The following is a 20899-nucleotide window of genomic DNA, read 5'->3' as shown; positions in this document are numbered from 1 at the left end:
GCAAGGGTGCCATTGCTCTCCGGTGACAAGTGGACTGTTTTTACACCTTCCTTCTAAATAAGGAAGCAGCCTGTCAGACATATGACCACCGACCCAATTTGGGAGCTGCCAAAGTGTCCACCATGTCCCGCAGTTGCTTAACGCCACCCAATGAGGTCTCTCCCTTCCTTGGTTTCACGGGCGCTGTGACAGTGTTCCGTTGAACTCTCCACAGACAAGGCACTGCAGTTCAGCGACTCTTTTCTTGCTCGCAACTTCACTCTCTCCATCCTCGGCCCTTGTATTGTTCAACCAGGCAGCGGTGAAGTCAGCATGACGTCATCTAGATATGCGATAGCCTGGCAAGGTGAAACAGAGTTTTGGTGAGTGGTTTTCTCCACGGCCTGCGTTGCCTACAGAGAGAGAGAGGCGCGGAGCTGCAAAACATGGTAATCATCACCGCCACCACCTCAAGCTCTGCCGCGCACTCTCCTATTTCTACCCCTCTGCACCGGGGCTCTTGTTTCATACCCAGAGTTCAGACTTGCGTTCCAAAAATAATCCACTGCCAGCATGCCGAAGGAAGAAAAACAAGAAGAGTGGTATTTTTAGGGCCATTAATTTTGACCACGTGCCCCGAAGGTAAACCGGAAGGCCATTGCCCAAAGGCTCCTCATCAGTATGTCCTACGAGGCCAGCACGCACTGGACGTTGACTGCGATTGTTCTCTTGGGGTACCTAGTCGGGATTGTGTCATCATATCCTATTCCAAGCAGGACAAATGCAACTTTATTGGAGAAAAGATGGGAGACCCTCTTCTCCCGCTCCATTCTGGGCATCTCGGGGGAGAGATCGGACCTGAACTGGGAGAGTGACTATTTGCTAGGTATCAAAAGAGTGCGGAGGCTCTACTGCAACGTGGGCATCGGGTTTCACCTCCAGGTCCTCCCAGACGGCAGGATAAATGGTGTACATAATGAAAACCAGTACAGTGAGTTGCTTCCACAGATGTAATACAATAGACATCACATAAAGGGGGTCGTCAATAATTATGCATCTAACAGAGCCTATAGCCCATATTTTGCACGATGTGTCATAAGACGCGAAGGGAACATTGAATGACTTCTAGAGCAAAGACAGATCTATTAAAAACACTATCCACCAGTGCTAAATATCTCCCTAAGCTCAAACATGACATGAATGTATGGACGTACTTAGACAACAACTTATTTTTACACTGGCTCCTACAGCGGCCCAGAAACGAACAGTCACCGACACCGCACACGTCCAGAAGGGCAATTATTACACGATAGCCTAAACTGAGCAAATATCGAAAATTGAATGTGGGAATGTATATAGAACAAAGACTCAGCATCATGCGTAGCAACCTGCAAGGTTACACCCACAGACGTAGAGCACATCCTAGCTATAGCCTAGCCTACAACCATTTCGAAACATATTTTGTGCCAATCTGATCGGATGTGTTTTTCCAATATCTAATATTTGGTATTTTGTTCAATTAGGTCTATTAGAGATCTCAACGGTAGAGCGAGGAGTGGTTAGCTTGTATGGTGTGAGAAGTGAGCTGTTTGTCGCAATGAATGGCCGAGGAAGGTTATACGGAACGGTAGGTATGCTCAGTATTACATTTATTGTCCTGCAATATCTGTTTGAATGGTTCCGCGTGGCATTTGCTATTTTGACTGATCGGGTTTTATTTGCATGTAATTTAAAGATATTGGGTGTGCCTATCATGTGCTGTGAATTATGTGATAAGATATATGCTAGTGGAATGCTATTGGTAATGGTATTTTTTATGGTTCATATATATGTTTACCCTTATTATGCGTTCGTATTTAATTGTAGGCAGCAAATGAGCTAGGGGCCTGTTCATGGTCGACTTGCCTTGGGCAATAATGATGAGGTTAGCAGACGCATCATTTTGTCACGCTCTGTAATATGGCCCTGCGTGCGGGGGAAAGCCCCCCGACACTCCATAACCTGCCATCGTGACTTGGGACCATATGAAATTCGTCCATTAAATATGAATATTATTTACATGTTAGGTTACATTTGTAGGTTATGCCTATCACTGAAGCCCCGTTTATACCTGGTGCTAATATGGGACCTTTGTCCTGATCTTATATACATTCTGATTGTGCCCACATTTCCAGAAATGTGTGTACACATTATATTAAAATGTGTCTTATCTGTCCACTGTGTCTGCATTGTGACCAGATTTGCTGGTCCCTTCACTTATGCACATGATTTCACAGCTATTATTTCAAAATAATATTTCTTTATTGTAAGACACATATTGATGTAATCAGTTAATGGTGCCTCCTGTCAATGATTTTAGAGGGCAAAATAATTAGGATTTAAAATGGTTTCTCTGTCCAGATCTGTCTACACTTGTACGATTTCCAGACACAATGTGTGACTGACTACCTCCGGTGGTGGGCAGGATGATCTGACCACAATCAGATCACAATGTGTCTTTTGATTGTCTACACCTGTCTACAAATGTGGGCAAAATCAGGACAAAAAATGCAAATTAGAACCAGGTATAAATGGGGCTTGAGTGAAGTGCATCCTCTGACTATGGATGTTGAACAAATAGTTTTGAGTTAGGCTTGAGTTAGTCTCCAACAGGTCAATCAAGAGCTACCAGTAGCTCACTGCCCACCTGTGAGTAGCTCACCAAACAATTCTGAAACTACACTCAACAAAAACATATGCTATAATTTCAAAGATTTTACTGAGTTAGAGTTCATTTAAGGAAATCAGTCAATTTAAATAAATTCATTAGGCCATAATCTATGGATTTCACATGACTGGGAATACAGATATGCCTCTGTAGGTGACAGAAAGGTAGGGGTGTGGATCAGAAAATCATTCAATATATGGTGTGACCACCATTTGCCTCATGCAGCGCAACACATTGCCTTCGCATAGAGTTGATCAGGCTGTGGATTGTGGCCTGTGGAATGTTGTCCAGCTCCTCTTCAATGGCTGTGCGAAGTTGCTGGATATTTTCCTGGAACTGGAACACGATGTCGTACATGTCGATCCAGAGCATCCCAAAGTGCTCAATGGGTGACATGTCTTGTGAGTATGCAGGCCATGGGAGAACTGGGACTTTTTCAGCTTCCAGGAATTGTGTACAGATACATGGGGCCATGCATTATCATGCTGAAACATGAGGTGATGGCGGCGGATGAATGGCACGACAATGTCCTCAGAGTATTGTCGTGGTATCTCTGTGCATTCAAATTGCCATTGATAAAATGCAATTGTGTTCGTTGTCCAGTAGCTTCTCCCTGCCCATACCATAACCTAACCGGTTATGATGCCGAACTGCAGTCAGGAAAATAAGCACCCAGATTAGCTTCCCTGAGATGGTTTCTGACAGTTTGTGCAGAAATTCTTTGGTTGTACAAACCCACAGTTTCATCAGCTGTCAGATGGCTGGTCTCAGACGATCCTACAGATGAATAAACCAGATGTGGAGGTCCAGGGCTGGCATGGTTGCATGTGGTCTGTGGTTGGAGACCTGTTGGATATACTACCAAATTTTCTAAAATGATGTTGGAGGCGGCTAATGGTAGAGAAATTAACACTCAGTTCTCTGGCAACAGCTCTGGTGGACATTCCTGCAATCAGCATGCCAATTGCACGCTCTCTCAAAACTTGAGACATCTGTGGCATTGTGTTATGTGACAAAACTGAGTCATCTTTTATTGTTCCCAGCACAAGGTACACCTGTGTAATGATCTTGCTGTTTAATCAGCTTCTTGACATGCCACACCTGTCAGGTGGATGGATTATCTAGGCAAAGGAGAAATGCTCACTTAACAGGGATGTAAACAAATTAGTGCGCAACATTTGAGAAGAAGATTTTTATGTGTATGAAAAATGTCTGAGATCTTTTATTTCAGCTCATGAAACATGGAACAAAGACTTTCCATGTTGCGTTTATATTTTTGTTCAGTATACATGCAATTTTCACGTGTTCTCACAAGTATCAGACACCGCAAGTTCCCAGCTAGCCTACTATCTAATCAACGCAACATTGACATTATCCCACCCCAGGTTAGCCACTATTGGCCAAACCTAACACAATATCTGCCAATTAATTTCCAGCAATATTGCCCCTGTCTGTCTGTGGTGCGCGCGTTTGTCTATCACTCCGTGTGTAGCCAGTTGACGTGATTTTGACAGAAATACTTTCCCCAAAACCTTCTCAATTAAATGTTAACGGCAAAGTAGAATTATCTGGTAGAAGTATATCATGAGTAAGTATTTGTATCTATTATGTGTTATTTGCAAACTTTGCAATGAAATGAGCAGCAGCAGTACACAACCATGCTAGACCGGCTCGTTAGATGACACATCACTCGCTTGCTAGATGCGTAATTAAAGGGGCCAGATGCGCAATTAAAGGGGAATTACACTCGAATCAAAATGTGTTTGTTTTCTACTAGACCCCCCCAAAATTGTCTTCTGATGTGATTTAAGCATTAACATGGACTCAGAACGTTCCAATTTTGTTGGTTCTCTATGAACAATTGTACATTTGAGAGTTAAAAACAAAAAACATCGAAAACCAGGAAAAAGAAAACTGAGAAAAGATCATTTGGGAAAATATAAAACAGAATTGGAGAAAAAAAAATACAGATTTTATAGGGCCTCCTTAGAGTTGTTGATTAACTATTATTCTTCCAGGTATATTGACAGAAAACAATGCACTACTTTATCTTGTGCCCCAAGGACCCAGAAAGAGTTGCAGAGAGAAGGAAAGAATGTGCCTATTTGAAAGCTAGAAAAAAAAGTTTTTTTATTTTTTATTAGCCCTCGAAGGTTGGAGACCACTGTATTAGGGTATCTGACAGACTTCATCAGCTCCCCGTCTTGTCGATAGTCCCAGCACATGCTATCTTTTCACAACTTATTATTGCAGAAATTGTCAGAAAAATAATACTCTGAAAAAGATTATTTGTGAAATGTTTATCAGGATAGACAAATACGATTCACAATGAACAACTTGCAAGGTGAGCAAAAGAAGGTCCATACAGCTTTCCAATTGCGCATCAATGAGCATCACCGAAAGGATACAGTTACATAGTGCATGCAATTAACAACACGTTTACATTTAAGACATACTCTGGTATTTTGGTAACTAATAAAGTATTTTTAAACCTCTCGCTTTGGGCTGGATGTGTCAATGTGTAGTTCATGCATGCATAATCTATGATCAGAATTACTGCCTTACCTCAATTAGCCACGAAATCTCTAGTTTGAAAGTAACTGTTTTCTTGAAGCTGTGTTGTGCCATTTTCCCTACATTTCATGCAATGTAGGCCAGCCCCCTAGCAATTCGAGTTTTAACCAATGAGCTTCAGCCCCTCAAGCATTTGATCGACAGCTAGCAAGAGGACTGCCAAGCGTTATCCAATGAGGTTGCACAGCCCAGTGGACACAGTAGAGAGAGAGAGCGCAATTACATGGTGCACATGTGTGACGTTGTACGCAATTTTCAGGGACCACTTTTGGTTCGTGAGTGATACATTCAGAACTACTGGCTAAAAAGTATACAAAAGTACTAGATAATTTCTTTAATTATTGCACTAATAATTCATTGGTTAATAGGCTAATTAATTACCCCATATGGGTGAGAAATCAGTTGTACAGCAGTGCTACCTGTGTGTGATACACATTCATTGATGTTTTAAAAGGCTAGTTCACGTTTACTTATTACTACACATAAATAAGTCTAGAGACCTGTAGTCTATAGGAGTTAGTAAACCAACATTTGTTTTTGTTCAGTTAGCTGCAGCTTAGTATTGTCTTCATCAGCACAAACTATGGGAGTGGTCGGTAAGGTCCCTGTTAGCATGCTCCCAATAGCATGTGTAAACCCCTCCAAAACAGCAACATGCACAGTGCATTTTTTGTTGTCTGATTCTGATATTTCAGGATTATATCAGTCAATTTCAATTTTTTATTGTAGTTTTCAATAAAAAAGAGAACATGCTGCAATTTTGGTTAGATATCCCCTCAAGAACATACATGATAAACAATTTAGTTTATTATGAATTTTGGATGGAGCAAGATATGTGCTAGGCTTCAGAGACAAAGGTTTACAGGTTCTTCCATCAACCCCAAATTTGCTACAATATGTTAGTGCATGGCTCCCCTACTATACATGTGAACTAATTCTGGGTGAGGATGAAATGTATGCATGGCATGTATTTTTCAGTGCAACTTGTACAACTGTATAAAACTGGTAACTGAAACTTAACTTGGCCATACATTTTCTTTGACCTTTTCTCCTTTGTTATTTTCAGACAGTCTTCCATGATGAGTGCAAGTTCAGAGAGAGCATGCTGCCAAACAACTACAACGCCTATGAGTCTTCCGTTTACAGAGGCTCCTACATTGCTCTCAGCAAACATGGCCGTCTGAAGAGAGGCAAAAAGGCCACCACTGCCATGACTGTGACACACTTCCTCCCCCGAATATGAGCAAAACTGGCAGGCAATAACTCACTTATTTGCACATGTGGATTGTTGTCCAGGTAACATTATACTGTATACACCAATACAAATGGATTGAAAAAGAAAGAAATACCACTATATGATAGTATTTATTCAGTCTTTATATGTATATTTCGGTAGCTTACTTTGTATTAGAACTTACGGATATGCCATTAATTGCTGCTTATTATTTTATCAGTATTATATAAGGAGTGGAGAAGCTTCATCTGTCCCCTTCACTTTGAATGGGTGCTTGCCATACATAAATGGTGGAGACCTTGCCCTGTCAGTAGATGACCGCTCATCTCAGCATCTAGAAGTGAAATGGATACTTTTTTATTACCTCAAAGCGCCATTTCCCAAATGAAATAATGTGTGCATGATATTTCTACTGAGAAGAATGCCTGTTTACTTTGAACTTTTGTCATTATCCATCAAGAACTAAACATTTTCCATAATCTGTGTCAACATTATATCATTGTCTAGTAAGGGCAACTAGAGCACTCACCAAATATTTGTTTCCTTGCTTTGTGATGAGGGGGTGGTTGCCTTTGATTCCTACTTGTGGCTCCTTCCCTTGCATGTGAGAAACGCTCCCCTCAGTCAGAAATAGGGATGACACGCAAGTCATCACTCCCTCAGTGACTCCGGGGGGCTTTAGCCCAATTCCTAGAGGGCCAAAAGTATCTTCAGTTTATTTTCTTTCCAAATTTAGATCAGTTAAGTAATTGAGACTGTGTTGGACAGGACGGACCCCTCAGGAGCTCACAGCCATTGATGTGGGAAGCTAGAACTGGAGACCCACCATGCTAGGAGAACTTTGACAATCCTGTTTTTTATGAGGCTGGAGGGTTTTATGAGGCTGAGTGTGAAATGGCTGGATGTTTAGACCAGATTGAAATGTGTGTGTGTCTGGTGTGGACTAACTGGGAGACTGCTGTATCGATCGATCAAACAGTTTGATTCGTTTTTTAAACTGATGAGGGTTGAAACCTTAACTTATCTGCCGGTTTGAAAAAAAATGTTAGCACTTTTACAGTATCTCCATTTCTGCAGTAAACGTTGAGCTGCATAAATAGTGCTTGTTTTCACGTTCACTCTGTAAATGAGGGTCTGCTACATTAATTAGAAAAATATGTAAATATTCCTATTACATTTTTTGAGAAGGGATCATTATTTCACGCAATTAAGATGTGCTAACAACATTTCAGGTATCACAATCTGGCTATTATGTCTAATATCTGATATTTAGATAATAATAAGGATTGTACTCATATGTACCTGTTTCTCTCTTTTATAATAAGGATTGTACTCATATGTACCTGTTTCTCTCTTTTATTGTTTAAACTGGTTATTAAGTTGTAAGATCTTGTGTGGAAGAAAAACAGAAGCAATGTCTCAAAGCAATTCACCAAAGGCTTCCAGTAGTGATGTTTGAAGTCAATGCTTGCTTGCTCTCCTCCTCGAATACTGTACCTGAGCAGACCCCCCTCGGCCAGTTGACACTGTAAAACCCTTTGTTCAACAACAGTCTTGAGATTCCAGAAGTATCCTTCCTCTCCCACCCGAAGCCATTTTAGTACAAGGTCAGAGTCATAGACCTCTTTCACTGTGTCTAAGCACATGGTGTTCAGGTTCACCAGTATCACTTTGCCCCTTTGACGCCTCTTTGCCCTACGTTCGCTCCGTTATTCCTTTATTTATTTATGAATGGTGTGTAGCTCAATGAAAACCTTGCATGAATGACATAAGGTGATTTTTAGTTGTAAGTGGTTTGATTCTGTATCTCTCTTTGACTGGTCACCAATGAGCATGGATTTATTGGGAATGGAGTGGCATAATCTGATTTAAAGATTTACCTTTGGCTATTACAATGCTATAAGTATGTTTGGTGTGTCTGAGTAAAATACACAGGAAAGGTCATCTTTGACCTCTTTTACCAAACTTTAACTTCACGCCTGTTAAATTCTACTTCCAACACAGCATTGGTAGCTCACTGTAAAATGGATGTGAGATGGTACTTACCCACACACAAGTACTTACAGTAGTAAGAAGAGACAGGCTGAGGCTTGACGCAGTGTCTGGTTGTGATGGAACACAGGAAGCATCTGTGTCAAATCAAATCAAATTGTATTGGTCACATACACATGTTTAGCAGATGTTATTGTGGGTGTAGCGAAATGCTTGTGCTTCTAGCTCCGACAGTGCAGTAATATCTAACAAGTAATATTTAACAGTTTCACAACATATACCCAAAATACACGTAAATCTAAATAAGGAATGGATTAAGAATATATATACATATATGTCAGTGAGGCATTGGACTAAGATACAGTGGCATAGTATAGAGTACAGTATATACATATTTACAAACATTTACAAACATATTTACAAACAAAGTGACTAAGATACCGTAGAATAGTATAGAGTACAGTTTACACATATGAGATGAGTAATGCAAGATACGGAGACATCATTAAAGTGGCTAGTGTTTCATTTCATTGTCAACAGTCATCATACTCCATATTTGCCACAGCCAAAGAGAAAGCAAAGTTCCAATCACATCAATTCACCAAGCTGAAATTGTATTGATGTGCTAGCTAGGCGCTATTTCAATCAAGGAGGATGGCAGACAATGAAAATATGTAACACAAAGGCTGTTTTGGATTTGAACCGTTATGAGACAAAACACGATTTTATATGGATAACTAGTAGTGCTGTTGCTTGAACAATCATCCTCCCAGGAGATATAGCTACTGTAATAGTTATGCAAGTTAAAAGTGTTGCTCAGTCTGCCAAGTAGAATCATCTCTACAGCTAGCACCAGATCAAGCCCACTTTCATTGTCACAATGGAACTGAAAAATGTCTTCACCACCACCTACCTATTCAGGATGATGATCAGTAATTGAGGAATGAATGAAAACAAGCTTTTCCACTGTCTTGCATGTGTTCGTCTGGGATGATAACAGCAGGATTCATGGTTTATTGAATTTGGATGGTGCAACATCCTATCTTCCATCCTTTCTTCTCCCCACAATGTCATCATAATAAGACATGAAATGTGAATAATATTTGTTTTGATAACAACATCCTTATCATTCTTTTTTTTCATATGGGCAAAAGGACACTATCATGACAACATGCAAATACGTGAACTGAAATAGATATTTGGAAGTGTGAGAATTGTGCCTCTGTCACAATGGCTTCTCATGTCATGACTGGCACCTGGTTCAGTGTCCACCTGTTAGTCCTGACCATAGGTCTTTGTACCAAATGTATTAAAGCTGCTTAAAGAGTGTTAGATACTCAAATGGTGTTCAAGCCTACAGTAACTTACAATACAGTGCGTTGCAGGCTCTCCAACTTGTGAAAAGGTGCTATGGGTGGTAGTGGATAAGGGAGTGGTGGTAGCGATTCAGTGTGTGTCCCTGTGTATCGGCAGCCTAAGTTTGAGTTCTCTCAGTTTTCTATTCCTGCACTGAGGGGAGTGTGCTTCCTTCTGAATCCCCCTCCTCTTTTTTAACATATACCTCACCTTCTGCCTTAGTTCCGATTTATTGAAATGATTGTAAATTAGTTTGAAATAACAGACTTCTCCAATCATTTGTTTCTTAAAAAATATGATATGACGAGTAAGAATGCTAATATACTAAAAATGGTTTTCCTTTTATTTTTGTACGTATGTGCTGTGCACAGCAGTCAACTGTATTCCTGAATGAATAATAAAACATGTTTTATATGGGTTGTTATTGTTGTTGTTATTTTATGCCTGTGGTGTATGTCAATTGTGAACTGGATTTAGAATGATTTAACCTCCTATGTGTTGATTTGGTCAAGGCCACCCTGAGTATTTTATATTGAGAAGTAGGTAGGTAATACAGTACTCAAGACAAAATATGCCAGCGGTTTACATGTTTATTTGTGGCAGTTGATAAATAAATGTAACTATTTCAAGGACTATACTGCAATTCTCAACACACTCAAATTCCTTTGATATATGTGAAGCTGGGGCTCCCCCTTCTGGCAAAAATAGATATGGCCACGTTTTGGGAAGAATATGGTTCACCCAAACCACCGTGAAGGCGATTATCAGAGAGCAGGAATGGCATATGGGCCAGTTACCTTTAACCTTTAAAGTGAGGGGCGGTGGTGAAATTCCCTGGAAATGTAGGCTACACGATTATATAATACATACATAATTTCCCGCACATACAATATTCTGTTGAGCTTGACACCTGTTTTTTGCATAGGTTAGAGCGAGCATAATGTATTGTTAGCCGTGTTATTTAACCTCAAACTTTTCATGAAACTCAATTTCACATCCGGTCAGCCAAAAAAGTCTCGACAGGGTTGGGCCAGTTACGGAGCTGTCAGTCTTCAAATTGAATCTGTGGCCTCTGTTCCGGTCAATTGTGTTTAACACTGCACCTTGAGCACCTCAGGATTACCGTGTGAACCGGCACATTTCCCCAACATGCAACCGGCTCTAGTCGTGATCTGGCTGGCCGCTCTACAACAATCCATTCCGGTCAATTGTTTCCCTGTACACCTAGACCTGTCGCCGCCGCACAGGACAATCAAAGGAATCCTCGCGCGCTCCGAGTCTGTCGATACAGGACATTATTTATGGAAGGTGGATTTGAATGGACATGTAAAGAAAGCCATCTTCACAAACTCTCTCGGTAAGTGTATTTTTCTTTAATGAACTACTTTCATACTACCCAGCTAGCACATTTGGTTCCTTGGAAGTTGTGGGAATGTACATTTTTGGTTCAGATGTAGCACCACCGGTTCTAAAGTGGTGTGACAAAAGTATTACGTGTCTTTTCAGGGGCCTGGAGTTTTTCCTGATCTCATGACCTGGGCCCGGTTTCCCGATAGTGATAAAACATTAGTAAGCCTAGGTTTCAACAATGCATATTTCCTACTGCATGCGTTTCCCAAAACACCACGCAAAAAGCATGTTCGCTAAATGTGTTGATACTGATAGGATCAGAAGAACGAACACTGCTCTCGGATCTCCCTTTCCAATCTTAGTTTAATATTTGAGTTTTCCACAATACTGATGACATAACAGCTCCTAGAGATATCACATATGACTACAAATATTGAGGCGGTTTATTCTTATGCTTACCCTATAACAATGCACTAAATCCAGATTTGGCACACGTTACACCATTAAATATATTCAGGCCAACATTACAGAAAGTAGTGTACAAATAGTTAAATAAAACTACATTTCATTAACATAATATTATTCAAATATATAGGTCTATGTAGCCTATACTGTATTACTTTTAATACAGCCATCTGGGTTTTCATTTAAAGTGTCTTTATGTCCTTCACTTGTTTTGCAAAGAAATGGGCAGCTTTGTATTTGTAGTCACTAAAGTTAATCGTCAATCACATAAAGACAAACATCTTGATTTTGTGTTTAACTGAGATCTTGTGTATAAAGAGACGCAGAAAGTCAAAAAGACATTCACAACGTACATAGCTGTTCGAGTAGTCTGAGGCGGCCATTAAATAACGAGTGTTTTTCAAGAGCAACTTTAGTAACGTTGGTTTTAGGAAACGGCTCAGAGATCTAAGGATGCTCCTACGACGGTTCTAATGATGAACGTAGCCTTTAAATGCGTTTGGGAAACTGGGCCCAAGTCAGGTAAAACTATGGGTCCTATTCGTAGGTTATGTCAAAATATTATTATTATAGATGACGTATCTTCCCAATTCATCTATGCTTTGACTATGGGACTGTGCCATACACATTTAGCTAGCTGAATGCATTCCACCGAAATGTGTCTTCTGCATTTAACCTAACCCCCCCTGAATCAGAGAGGGGCGGGAAGCCTGCCTTAATCGACGTCCATGTCAAATCAAATGTTATTTGTCACCTACAGATGTTTAATGCGAGTGTAGCGAAATGCTTGTGCTTCTAGTTCCGACAGTGCAGTAATATCTCACAAGTTATCTAACAATTCCCCAACAACTACCTAATACACACACATCTAAAGGGGTGAATGAGAATATGTACATGTAAGTATATGGATGAGCGATGGCAGAGCGTCATAGGCAAGGTGCAATAGATGGTATAACATACAGTATATACATGTGATATCGGTAATGTAAGATATGTAAACATGATTAAAGTGGCATTATTTAGAGTGCATTGTATAAATTGACTAGTGATCAATTTATTAAAGTGGCCAGTGATTGGGTCTCAGTGTAGGCAGCAGCCTCTCTGAGTTAGTGATTGCTGTTTAGCAGTCTGATGGCCTTGAGATAGAAGCTGTTTTTCAGTCTCTCGGTCCCAGCTTTGATCCACCTGTACTGACCTCACCTTCTGGATAGTAGTGGTGTGAACAGGCAGTGGCTCGGGTGGTTGTTGTCCTTGATGATCTTTTTGGCCTTCCTGTGACATCGGGTGGTGTAGGTGTCATGGAGGGCAGGTAGTATGCCCCCGGTGATGAGGTGTGCAGACCGCACCACCCTCGGGAGAGCCTTGCGGTTGAAGGCGATGCAGTTGCTGTACCAGGCTGTGATACAGCCCGACAGGATGTTCTTGATTGTGCATCTGTAAAAGTTTGTCAGGGTTTTGGGTGACAAGCCAAATTTCTTAAGCCTCCTGAGGTTGAAGAGGCGCTGTTGCGCCTTCTTCACCACACTGTCTGTGTGAGTGGACCATTTCAGTTTGTCTGTGATGTGTACGCCGAGGAACTTAAAACTTTCCACCTTCTCCACCACCCGGGGAGCAGTTGTTGTTGGGGGTTAACTTCCTTGCTTAAGGGCAGATATCTAGCTAGACTACTAAAGCTACTAGTTTTTGTTAGCTAGCTATAGATTGGATCATTCTAGCTAGTTTTGGAGGATGACTAAACTGCTTTTATTAACACATACCTTGATTTCCATGAACATTTGTGTTTGTTCATGAGGCAGGCAGGAGAGGGACAGTCATCAGTTAACACAGCCAGAAAGTTATAAACCCTGCCTAAAAAATGTCTCATCTTAAATCAGATTTTAAACCTAACCACACTGCTAACCTTGTGCCTAACCTTAAATGAAGACCAAGAAGCACATTTTTGTTTTCATACATTTTTATGATATAGACAATTTTGACTTTGACAGTATTATCTAGTGAAAGCCCAGGAGAGGAGCGAAGAAAGAAATCAAGTGCTGGTGAAATCAAATGTAGTTGTCGGGAGACATGGTTGATGAGACGCTGTAGCTAGGAGACCACTGTGACTGAACCCACCTGTTGCCGCGAGTGTGGGGGTTACCACGTGAAATCTCAGTGAAATCTCAGGGACACTTGACAAAACCAAGGAAAACAGGCTTTAATTAGGGGAGGTACTATGTCAACTTGTCCAATAAGAAACGCCTGCTTTCTTTTCCATTGCAAAACATTTTCTACTTTTTTCTATGGCGTGAACAAATGAATATGGTAAACTTGTTCGGTGCAGCTGCTTTGAAAGTGTTGCCCCACCAGATTGAAAAGGCAAATGCTGTCTCGCCACATGTTTTCTGGCAGCTCTGTTTGTTTCACAGGAACGAAGCCATATGTTTTCTGACCGGTAAAACACATTTTTTTAACATTCTGAGAGCAGAAGTAAAAATGGACTGTTCTGGGAACGTTTATTTTTAAGTTGCAGGAAGGTTCTGAGAACGTTTTACTCTGGTTCCTTAAACCTTTTCCTGAGAGGTTTTATTAACGCTCTGAGAACGGAAATGATAGGTTATACATGTATATTTTTCAACTTTATCCGGTGCTCAGCCTTTTAATGTAAATACAGTTGTATTTCATTTGTTTGCCTAAACAAATCGCCTCTTTACTTTTTGTACTTTTTTTTCTGTGCCTAGATATGTTTTGTTGTTGTATTTTTGAATCATTCTAATGCAGAATGGTGAACTCAGAGTTTTGACTGTGTGATATTAGATTGCTTCTTGTGTAAATATTTTCTGTCTGGATTTGAATAATTTGTATGTTGTTTCTGAACTGTTAGAGAATATTCCAAGTGTGTGTGTGTTGAGAATGTTCCAAAGGGAAGCAACTACCCTGTAGGGGTTGATACGTCAAGGAAACAAAACACGAAGCGGCTTTAACTTATTTAGGAAAACTGCCCTAATGTTGGAAAAAAACATTATGTTGTCATCCAGAGGCACATTTATTTTTATATTTTCAAGCCATAGCACACAGTATTTTACATACAGCAGGTTTTTAAAGAGTGTTGCTCTGCGTTTTCATTTTTGCCATTGGAAAAATAAATATTATGATACTGGTATCATCCCGGCCTTACTATCCTGCACCATTCTCAGAAAGTTGTGGGAAGGTTGTCTGCAAAATAACCATAGGACAGCCACGCTCTCACCAAGCTCTAAGAAACATATGGTTCTCAGAACGTTATGTGCTAGCTGGGTATGCTTTATTTTATAGTTAATTTCACATACAGATTTCATTCAAGTTTTCACACTCAAACTAAAGCAACTGTACAGATAATGTCAAAATTAACTAATTCAACAAAGTGCCTTATTTAGGATTGTTTAATCATTTACCAAAAGGAATCCATTGTCTGTCTCTATGTACAGTATGAAATTGTGACATGTTTTTTCAATTTTTCCATAGTTGTCCTCCCAATAAGAACAGAGACAAGTGACTTTGTGTCAATATTGGACTTGAAAAGTAAACGTTTCTTATGTGTCGACGTCGAGGATAAGTGGTTCAGTTCTGTAGGTATTGCATGGCAAGTCATCCATGGATGGCCACTCTGGGAACAGTCAAATCTGCTCTCCCAAATCACTTCACATTCATTGTGTAATTAATTTCCGTAGAATCACTTAACCTATTCATGTGACATTCAAGTTGTGTTTCTGTTGTCACTCCCTACCAGATGATGTTCAGCAGGAAAGAGTGCCTTTTCCAGCACAGGCGGATGGAGAACCATGTTGACGTGTTCTATTCATCCAGCAATGGACTGTTGCTCCTACTGGAAGGGGCTGAGATCCCTGTGAAAGGGTATGACTTGTTAAAGAGACGCATGGTTTACAGAAGGAAGAGGAGCCAACAGGAGAACCCAGATGCAGACTCCATGGAGGATCAGGACCTGGCTATGCAACAGGACCAAGAACGAGCTGGAGCCATTTCCAAGGAGACCATCACTTCTTGTGACGACCCTTTGCGGGTGTTGCATTCCAATAGCCCAGGCAGTCCTACCAAAATGGCTGTGCAAAAGGCAGACAAAGTGGCCCAGGGTGGTCTAGCGGTCTAAGCAGATGCTTCCGGCACACGTCTACGGTGTTGTCATAGGTTTGAATCCAACCTACTGCCTTCTCTCTTTCCCTACTATCTTCCCTACTATCATCCTCTCTCTTTATCTTAGGGGTAAGCAACCTTGTTCCTGGAGTGCTTGCAGGATTTTGCCCCAACTAGGCATCACACCAGACCAAATGAGCTAATTGACTAAATTCAACACACCTGGTCTTCCAAGTTGGTTATATCAAAAACAAGTCCTTGCGTCACTCCAGAACAAAGGTTGCCTAGTCCTGCTCTAACTGTTCAATAAAGTCAGAAAATAGCTTAAAAATATATTTAAAAAATGGAAAATGCAGAGAAAGAGTGAAGCATTGGCCAATGGCTTGACTCGTAAGGCCAGAGAAATGAGCTTTGAATTTGAAGCTTGTCTGGAAAATGTTTAAACTTTTTGCTAGATAACATTAAGGGATATACAGTAATGCCATGCACCAGTGCCTCAATCCTCATGAGTTTGTGGTTTTGGAATTGTAGTCTGGATGGAGGGGTCACAATACAACTTGAGAAGGAGCACGTTAGATTGAAACAAGGAGGTGAATTAGAAAGCTGATCAGTGAGCATCATGAGAAACAGTCTTGCATGCTTATATGCTGAGGTCGTGCTTCTTAAGGTCATTAATGAGTGGATGAGAATGGGTGGATGAGACCATGTGTATAGTGCAGTGAGAAGCCAACCCTTTGGATATGCAAGGGTGTGATGCACTTTTTCACTGGGACCAGAAATCGGCCCTGGCATTTGTAACACACCGGCCCATTTCTTTCCTCAAGGCCCAGACAGCGACCAATTTTTTTTCTCCCCCTTGTGGCCCCCATTCTTAGCCTGATGATGATGATCATTTTGCACAAAAAAAAAACAAGTTAGGCAGGCCCACGAGGTAAACAATCAACCCGGCCCATCTGGAATGTTTCACGAAATGCCTGATGGCCAGTCCGCCCCTGCACTTTTTAAATATTTACATTGCAAAACACTTTCAAACAGTTTGGACTTTCATCCTTGACACAGAGAAAACCAATCAAATCATCCTGAAAATATGCAGGCTCATTATGAAATGGGCACTTCTTGTTTTTATAACAGCGTATAAAAAGTTGAGGCAGGTCACCCATTTCCTTTTCTACATGACTTAGAATCGTATATCAATTCATACAGAGAGACGTTTGAGTAGCAGTTGATGAGGGGCCTGTTTGGCAACATTAAACATAATTTGTCCTTTTTGGGTAACGCCTGGGTTGAACCAGTGTCATGTTGTCCTTTTAACTCCCTTTAAAAAGTACCATTTTAAACTGGTTTGGCATTGAGCCTGATGTGGCAATAATTTGTTTGCATGAGATTTTGCTATGTATGTCAAAATGGACCAACATTTCTGTATGAATTATTGTAATTGACAAGGTAATATTAATTGATACAACATTGCATTAATGCATTGTAACTTCTATTAATTGAAGACCATTTTTCAATGGATGTGTTATGGTATTACTATATGTTGTCAATCTATAGGTTGTGGTGGATGTTCACAATGTTTAAATATTGTAAATACACTATATATAAAAAAGTAAGTGGACACCCCTTCAAATTAGTGGGTTTGGCTATTTCAGCCACACCCGTTGCTGGCATGTGTATAAAATCGAGCACACAGCCATGCAATCTCCATAGACAAACATTTGCAGTAGAATGGCCTTACTGAAGAGCTCAGTGACTTTCAACGTGGCACTGTCATAGGATGCCAACTTCCTAACAAGTCAGTTCATCACATTTCTGCCCTGCTGGAGCTTCCCCGGTCAACTGTAAGTGCTGTTATTGTGAAGTGGAAACGTCTAGGAGCAACAATGGCTGAGCCGCGAAGTGGTAGGCCCCACAAGCTCACAGAACAGGACCGCTGAAATGCGTAGCGAATAAAAATTGCATGTCCTCGGGTACAACACTCACTACCGAGTTACAAACTGCCTCTGGAAGCAACGTCAGCACAATAACTGTTCATCGGGAGATTCATGAAATGGGTTTCTATGGCTGAGCAGCTGCATGCAAGCCTAAGTTTACCATGCCAAGTGTCGGCTGGAGTGGTGTAAAGCTCGCCGTCATTGGACTCTGGAGCAGTGGAAACGCATTCTCTGGAGTGATGAATCACACTTCACCATCTGGCAGTCCGACAAACTAATCTGGCTTTGGCAGATGCCAGGAGAATGCTACTTGCCCCAATGCATAGTGCCAACTGTAATGTTTGGTGTAGGAGGAATAATGGTCTGGGATGGTTTTTCACGGTTCGGGCTAGGTCCCTTAGTTCCAGTGAAGGGAAATCTTAACACTACAGCATTTTGTATTTGTATTTATTTATCCCTTATTTAACTAGGCAAGTTCGTTAAGAAGACATTTTTATTTACAATGACGGCCTACCCCGGCCAAACCATAACGACGCTGGGCAGAATGTGCGCCGTCCTATGGGGCTCCTAATCACAGCCGGTTGTGTTACAGCCTAGAATCGAAACCGGGTCTGTAGTGTCGCCTCTAGCATTGAGATGCAGTGCCGTAGACCGCTGCGTCACTCGGGAGCCCATACAATGACATTCTAGACAATTCTGTGCTTCCAACTTTGTGGTAACAGTGTGGGGAAGGCCCTTTCCTGTTTTCAGCATGACAATGCCCCTGTATACAAGGCGAGGTCCATACAGAAATGGTTTGTCGAGATCAGTATGGAAAAACTTGACTGGCCTGCACAGTGCCCCGACCTCAACCCTATCAAACACCTTTGGGCTGAATTGGAACGCCGACTGCGAGCCAGGCCTAATTGCCCCACATCAGTGCCCGACCTCACTAATGCTCTTGTGGCTGAATGGAAACAAGTTCCCACAGCAATGATCCAACATCTAGTGGAAAGCCTACCCAAAAGAGTGGAGGCTGTTTATAGCAGCAAAGGGGGGACCAACTTTATATTAATGCCCATGATTTTGGAATGAGATATTTGACGAGCAGGTGTCCACATACCTTTGGTCATGTAGTGTATATCAAGGTTGTGTTTTGCTGTCATTTGAAACCATACCCAATGTTAGCTGGTGCTGGACACCATTAGGAAAAAGCAATGAGCCATCACAATATAATATGTATTTATTCAAATGTATTCACATATTGTTATTTATAATGTGTAATATTTTGTATGGATGCTTATTGTCTTATCATAAAATATATACACTGAACAAAAATATAAACAACATGCAACATTTTCAAAGATTTTACTGAGTTATGGTTCAAAAAGTAAATCGGTCAATTGAAATAAATAAATTAGGCCCTAATCTATGGATTTCACATGATTGTGAATACAAATGTGCATCTGGTCAGAGATACCTTTAAAAAAGGTGGTGGTGTGGATCAGAAAACCAGCCAGTATCTGGTGTGACCACCATTTGCCTCATGTAGCGTGACAACTCCTTCACATAGAGTTGATCAGGCTGTTGTGGCCTGTAGAATGTTGTCTCATCCTCTTCAATGGTTGTGTGAAGTTGCTGCATAATTAAATCACGTTTTATTTGTCACATACACATGTTTAGCAGATGATATTGCGGGTGTAGTGAAATGCTTGTGCTGAAACATGAGGTGCTGGCAATGAATGAATGGCACGACAATGGGCCTCGATCTCGTCACGGTATCTCTGTGCATTCAAATTGCCATCGATAAAATGCAATTGGGTTTGCTTTCAGTAGCTTATTCCTGCCCATACCATAACCCCACCGCCACCATGGGGCACTCTGTTCACAATGTTGACATCAGCAAACCACTCGCCCACACGACGCCATACACGCGGTCTGCCGTCTGCCTGGTACAGTTGAACCGGGATTCATCCATGAAGAGCACACTTCTCCAGCATGCCAGTGGCCATCGAAGGTGAGAATTTGTACACTGAAATCGGTTACGACACCTAACTTCAGGTCAAGACCCTGGTGAGGATGACGCGCAACCAGATGAGCTTCCCTGAGATGGTTTCTGAAATTCTTTAGTTGTGCAAACCCACAGTTTCATCAGCAGTCCGGGTGGCTGATCTCAGAAGTTCCCGCAGATGAAACCAGATGTGGAGGACCTGGGCTTGCATGGTTACACGTGGTCTGCGGTTGTGAAACCTATTGGATGGACTGCCAAATTCTCTAAAATAACGTTGGAGGCAGCTTGTGGTAGAGAAATTAATATTCAATTATCAGCAGCTCTGGTGGATATTCCTGCAGTCAGCATGCCAATTGCACGCTCCCTCAAAGCTTGAGACATCTGTGACAAAACTGCACATTTTAGAGTGGCCTTTTATTGTCCCCACCACAAGGTGCACCTGTGTAATGATCGTGGCATTTAATTAGCTTCTTGATATGCCACACCTGTTAGGTGGATGGATTATCATGGCAAAGGAGAAATGCTCACTAACAGGGATGTAAACAAATTGACAATAAATATGCTTTTTGTGCATATGGAACATTTCTGGGATCTTTTATTTCAGTTCATGAAACATGGTACCAAAACTTTACATTTATATTTTTGTTTAGTGTAAACGGAAACAGATCTAAATATGACTAATTCTGACATATTACTAATGTACATAGCATTTGAAAGAATTGTTTCACACTAGGTTCATAATCACACCTTGTTCGTACTGCTTTCAATGCAGCTCTAGGTAACACTTTACATTAGTAGTAATGCTGTAATTACTACAGTCACAACATTGTTGTTTTCTAATAGCATAGTAATGGGGTTGAGTGGTTTTAGTTATTACGCCAGTGGAAGGAGGAACGGTCCATCTCCCTCTTTTGTAAAGGCAAAAACTCAATTACTATGCAATTAAAATGCAATTATCCTACTCTCCTGACTACTATGTATTACTGGTATAATTACAGTATTACTACATAGGTTTAGACAACTTAATATAAAGTGTTACCCAGCATTCATTAACATTGTGGTTGGATTCCAAGAGGTAAAACTGGTCAATCACAAATAGCCTTTCATGAGCATGAAGTTCTGTTTTTTCAAGACAACAACAGATAGAACATGATATGAGTAGTTGCAAGAAGGAGATGTGATGTTATAAGATGTATAAAGAAATACATTAAACC

At 40.9% G+C, this 20899-nt stretch overlaps 2 protein-coding genes across 2 annotated transcripts; both read left to right on the top strand.

The window, feature by feature from the left end:
- The first annotated feature begins 108 nt into the window (after positions 1 to 108).
- Positions 109 to 10259, top strand: LOC115134047 (fibroblast growth factor 6-like). Its single transcript, XM_029667613.2, has 3 exons — positions 109 to 970; positions 1503 to 1606; positions 6327 to 10259. The coding sequence occupies exons 1-3, from the start codon at positions 661 to 663 to the stop codon at positions 6501 to 6503; spliced, it is 591 nt and encodes a 196-aa protein (XP_029523473.1). The 5' UTR covers positions 109 to 660; the 3' UTR covers positions 6504 to 10259.
- Positions 10260 to 10865: 606 nt separating this feature from the next.
- LOC115134046 (fibroblast growth factor 23-like) lies at positions 10866 to 20897 on the top strand. The gene is made up of 3 exons (XM_029667612.2): positions 10866 to 11199; positions 15138 to 15241; positions 15403 to 20897. Exons 1-3 carry the CDS (start codon positions 10992 to 10994, stop codon positions 15778 to 15780), a joined length of 690 nt encoding a protein of 229 aa, XP_029523472.1. The 5' UTR covers positions 10866 to 10991; the 3' UTR covers positions 15781 to 20897.
- Positions 20898 to 20899: the final 2 nt, after the last annotated feature.

The sequence above is a fragment of the Oncorhynchus nerka genome, linkage group LG9a, assembly GCF_034236695.1.
Source record: "Oncorhynchus nerka isolate Pitt River linkage group LG9a, Oner_Uvic_2.0, whole genome shotgun sequence".
Classification (NCBI taxonomy): Eukaryota; Metazoa; Chordata; class Actinopteri; order Salmoniformes; family Salmonidae; genus Oncorhynchus; species Oncorhynchus nerka.
This window is presented reverse-complemented; position numbering and strand designations above follow the sequence as displayed.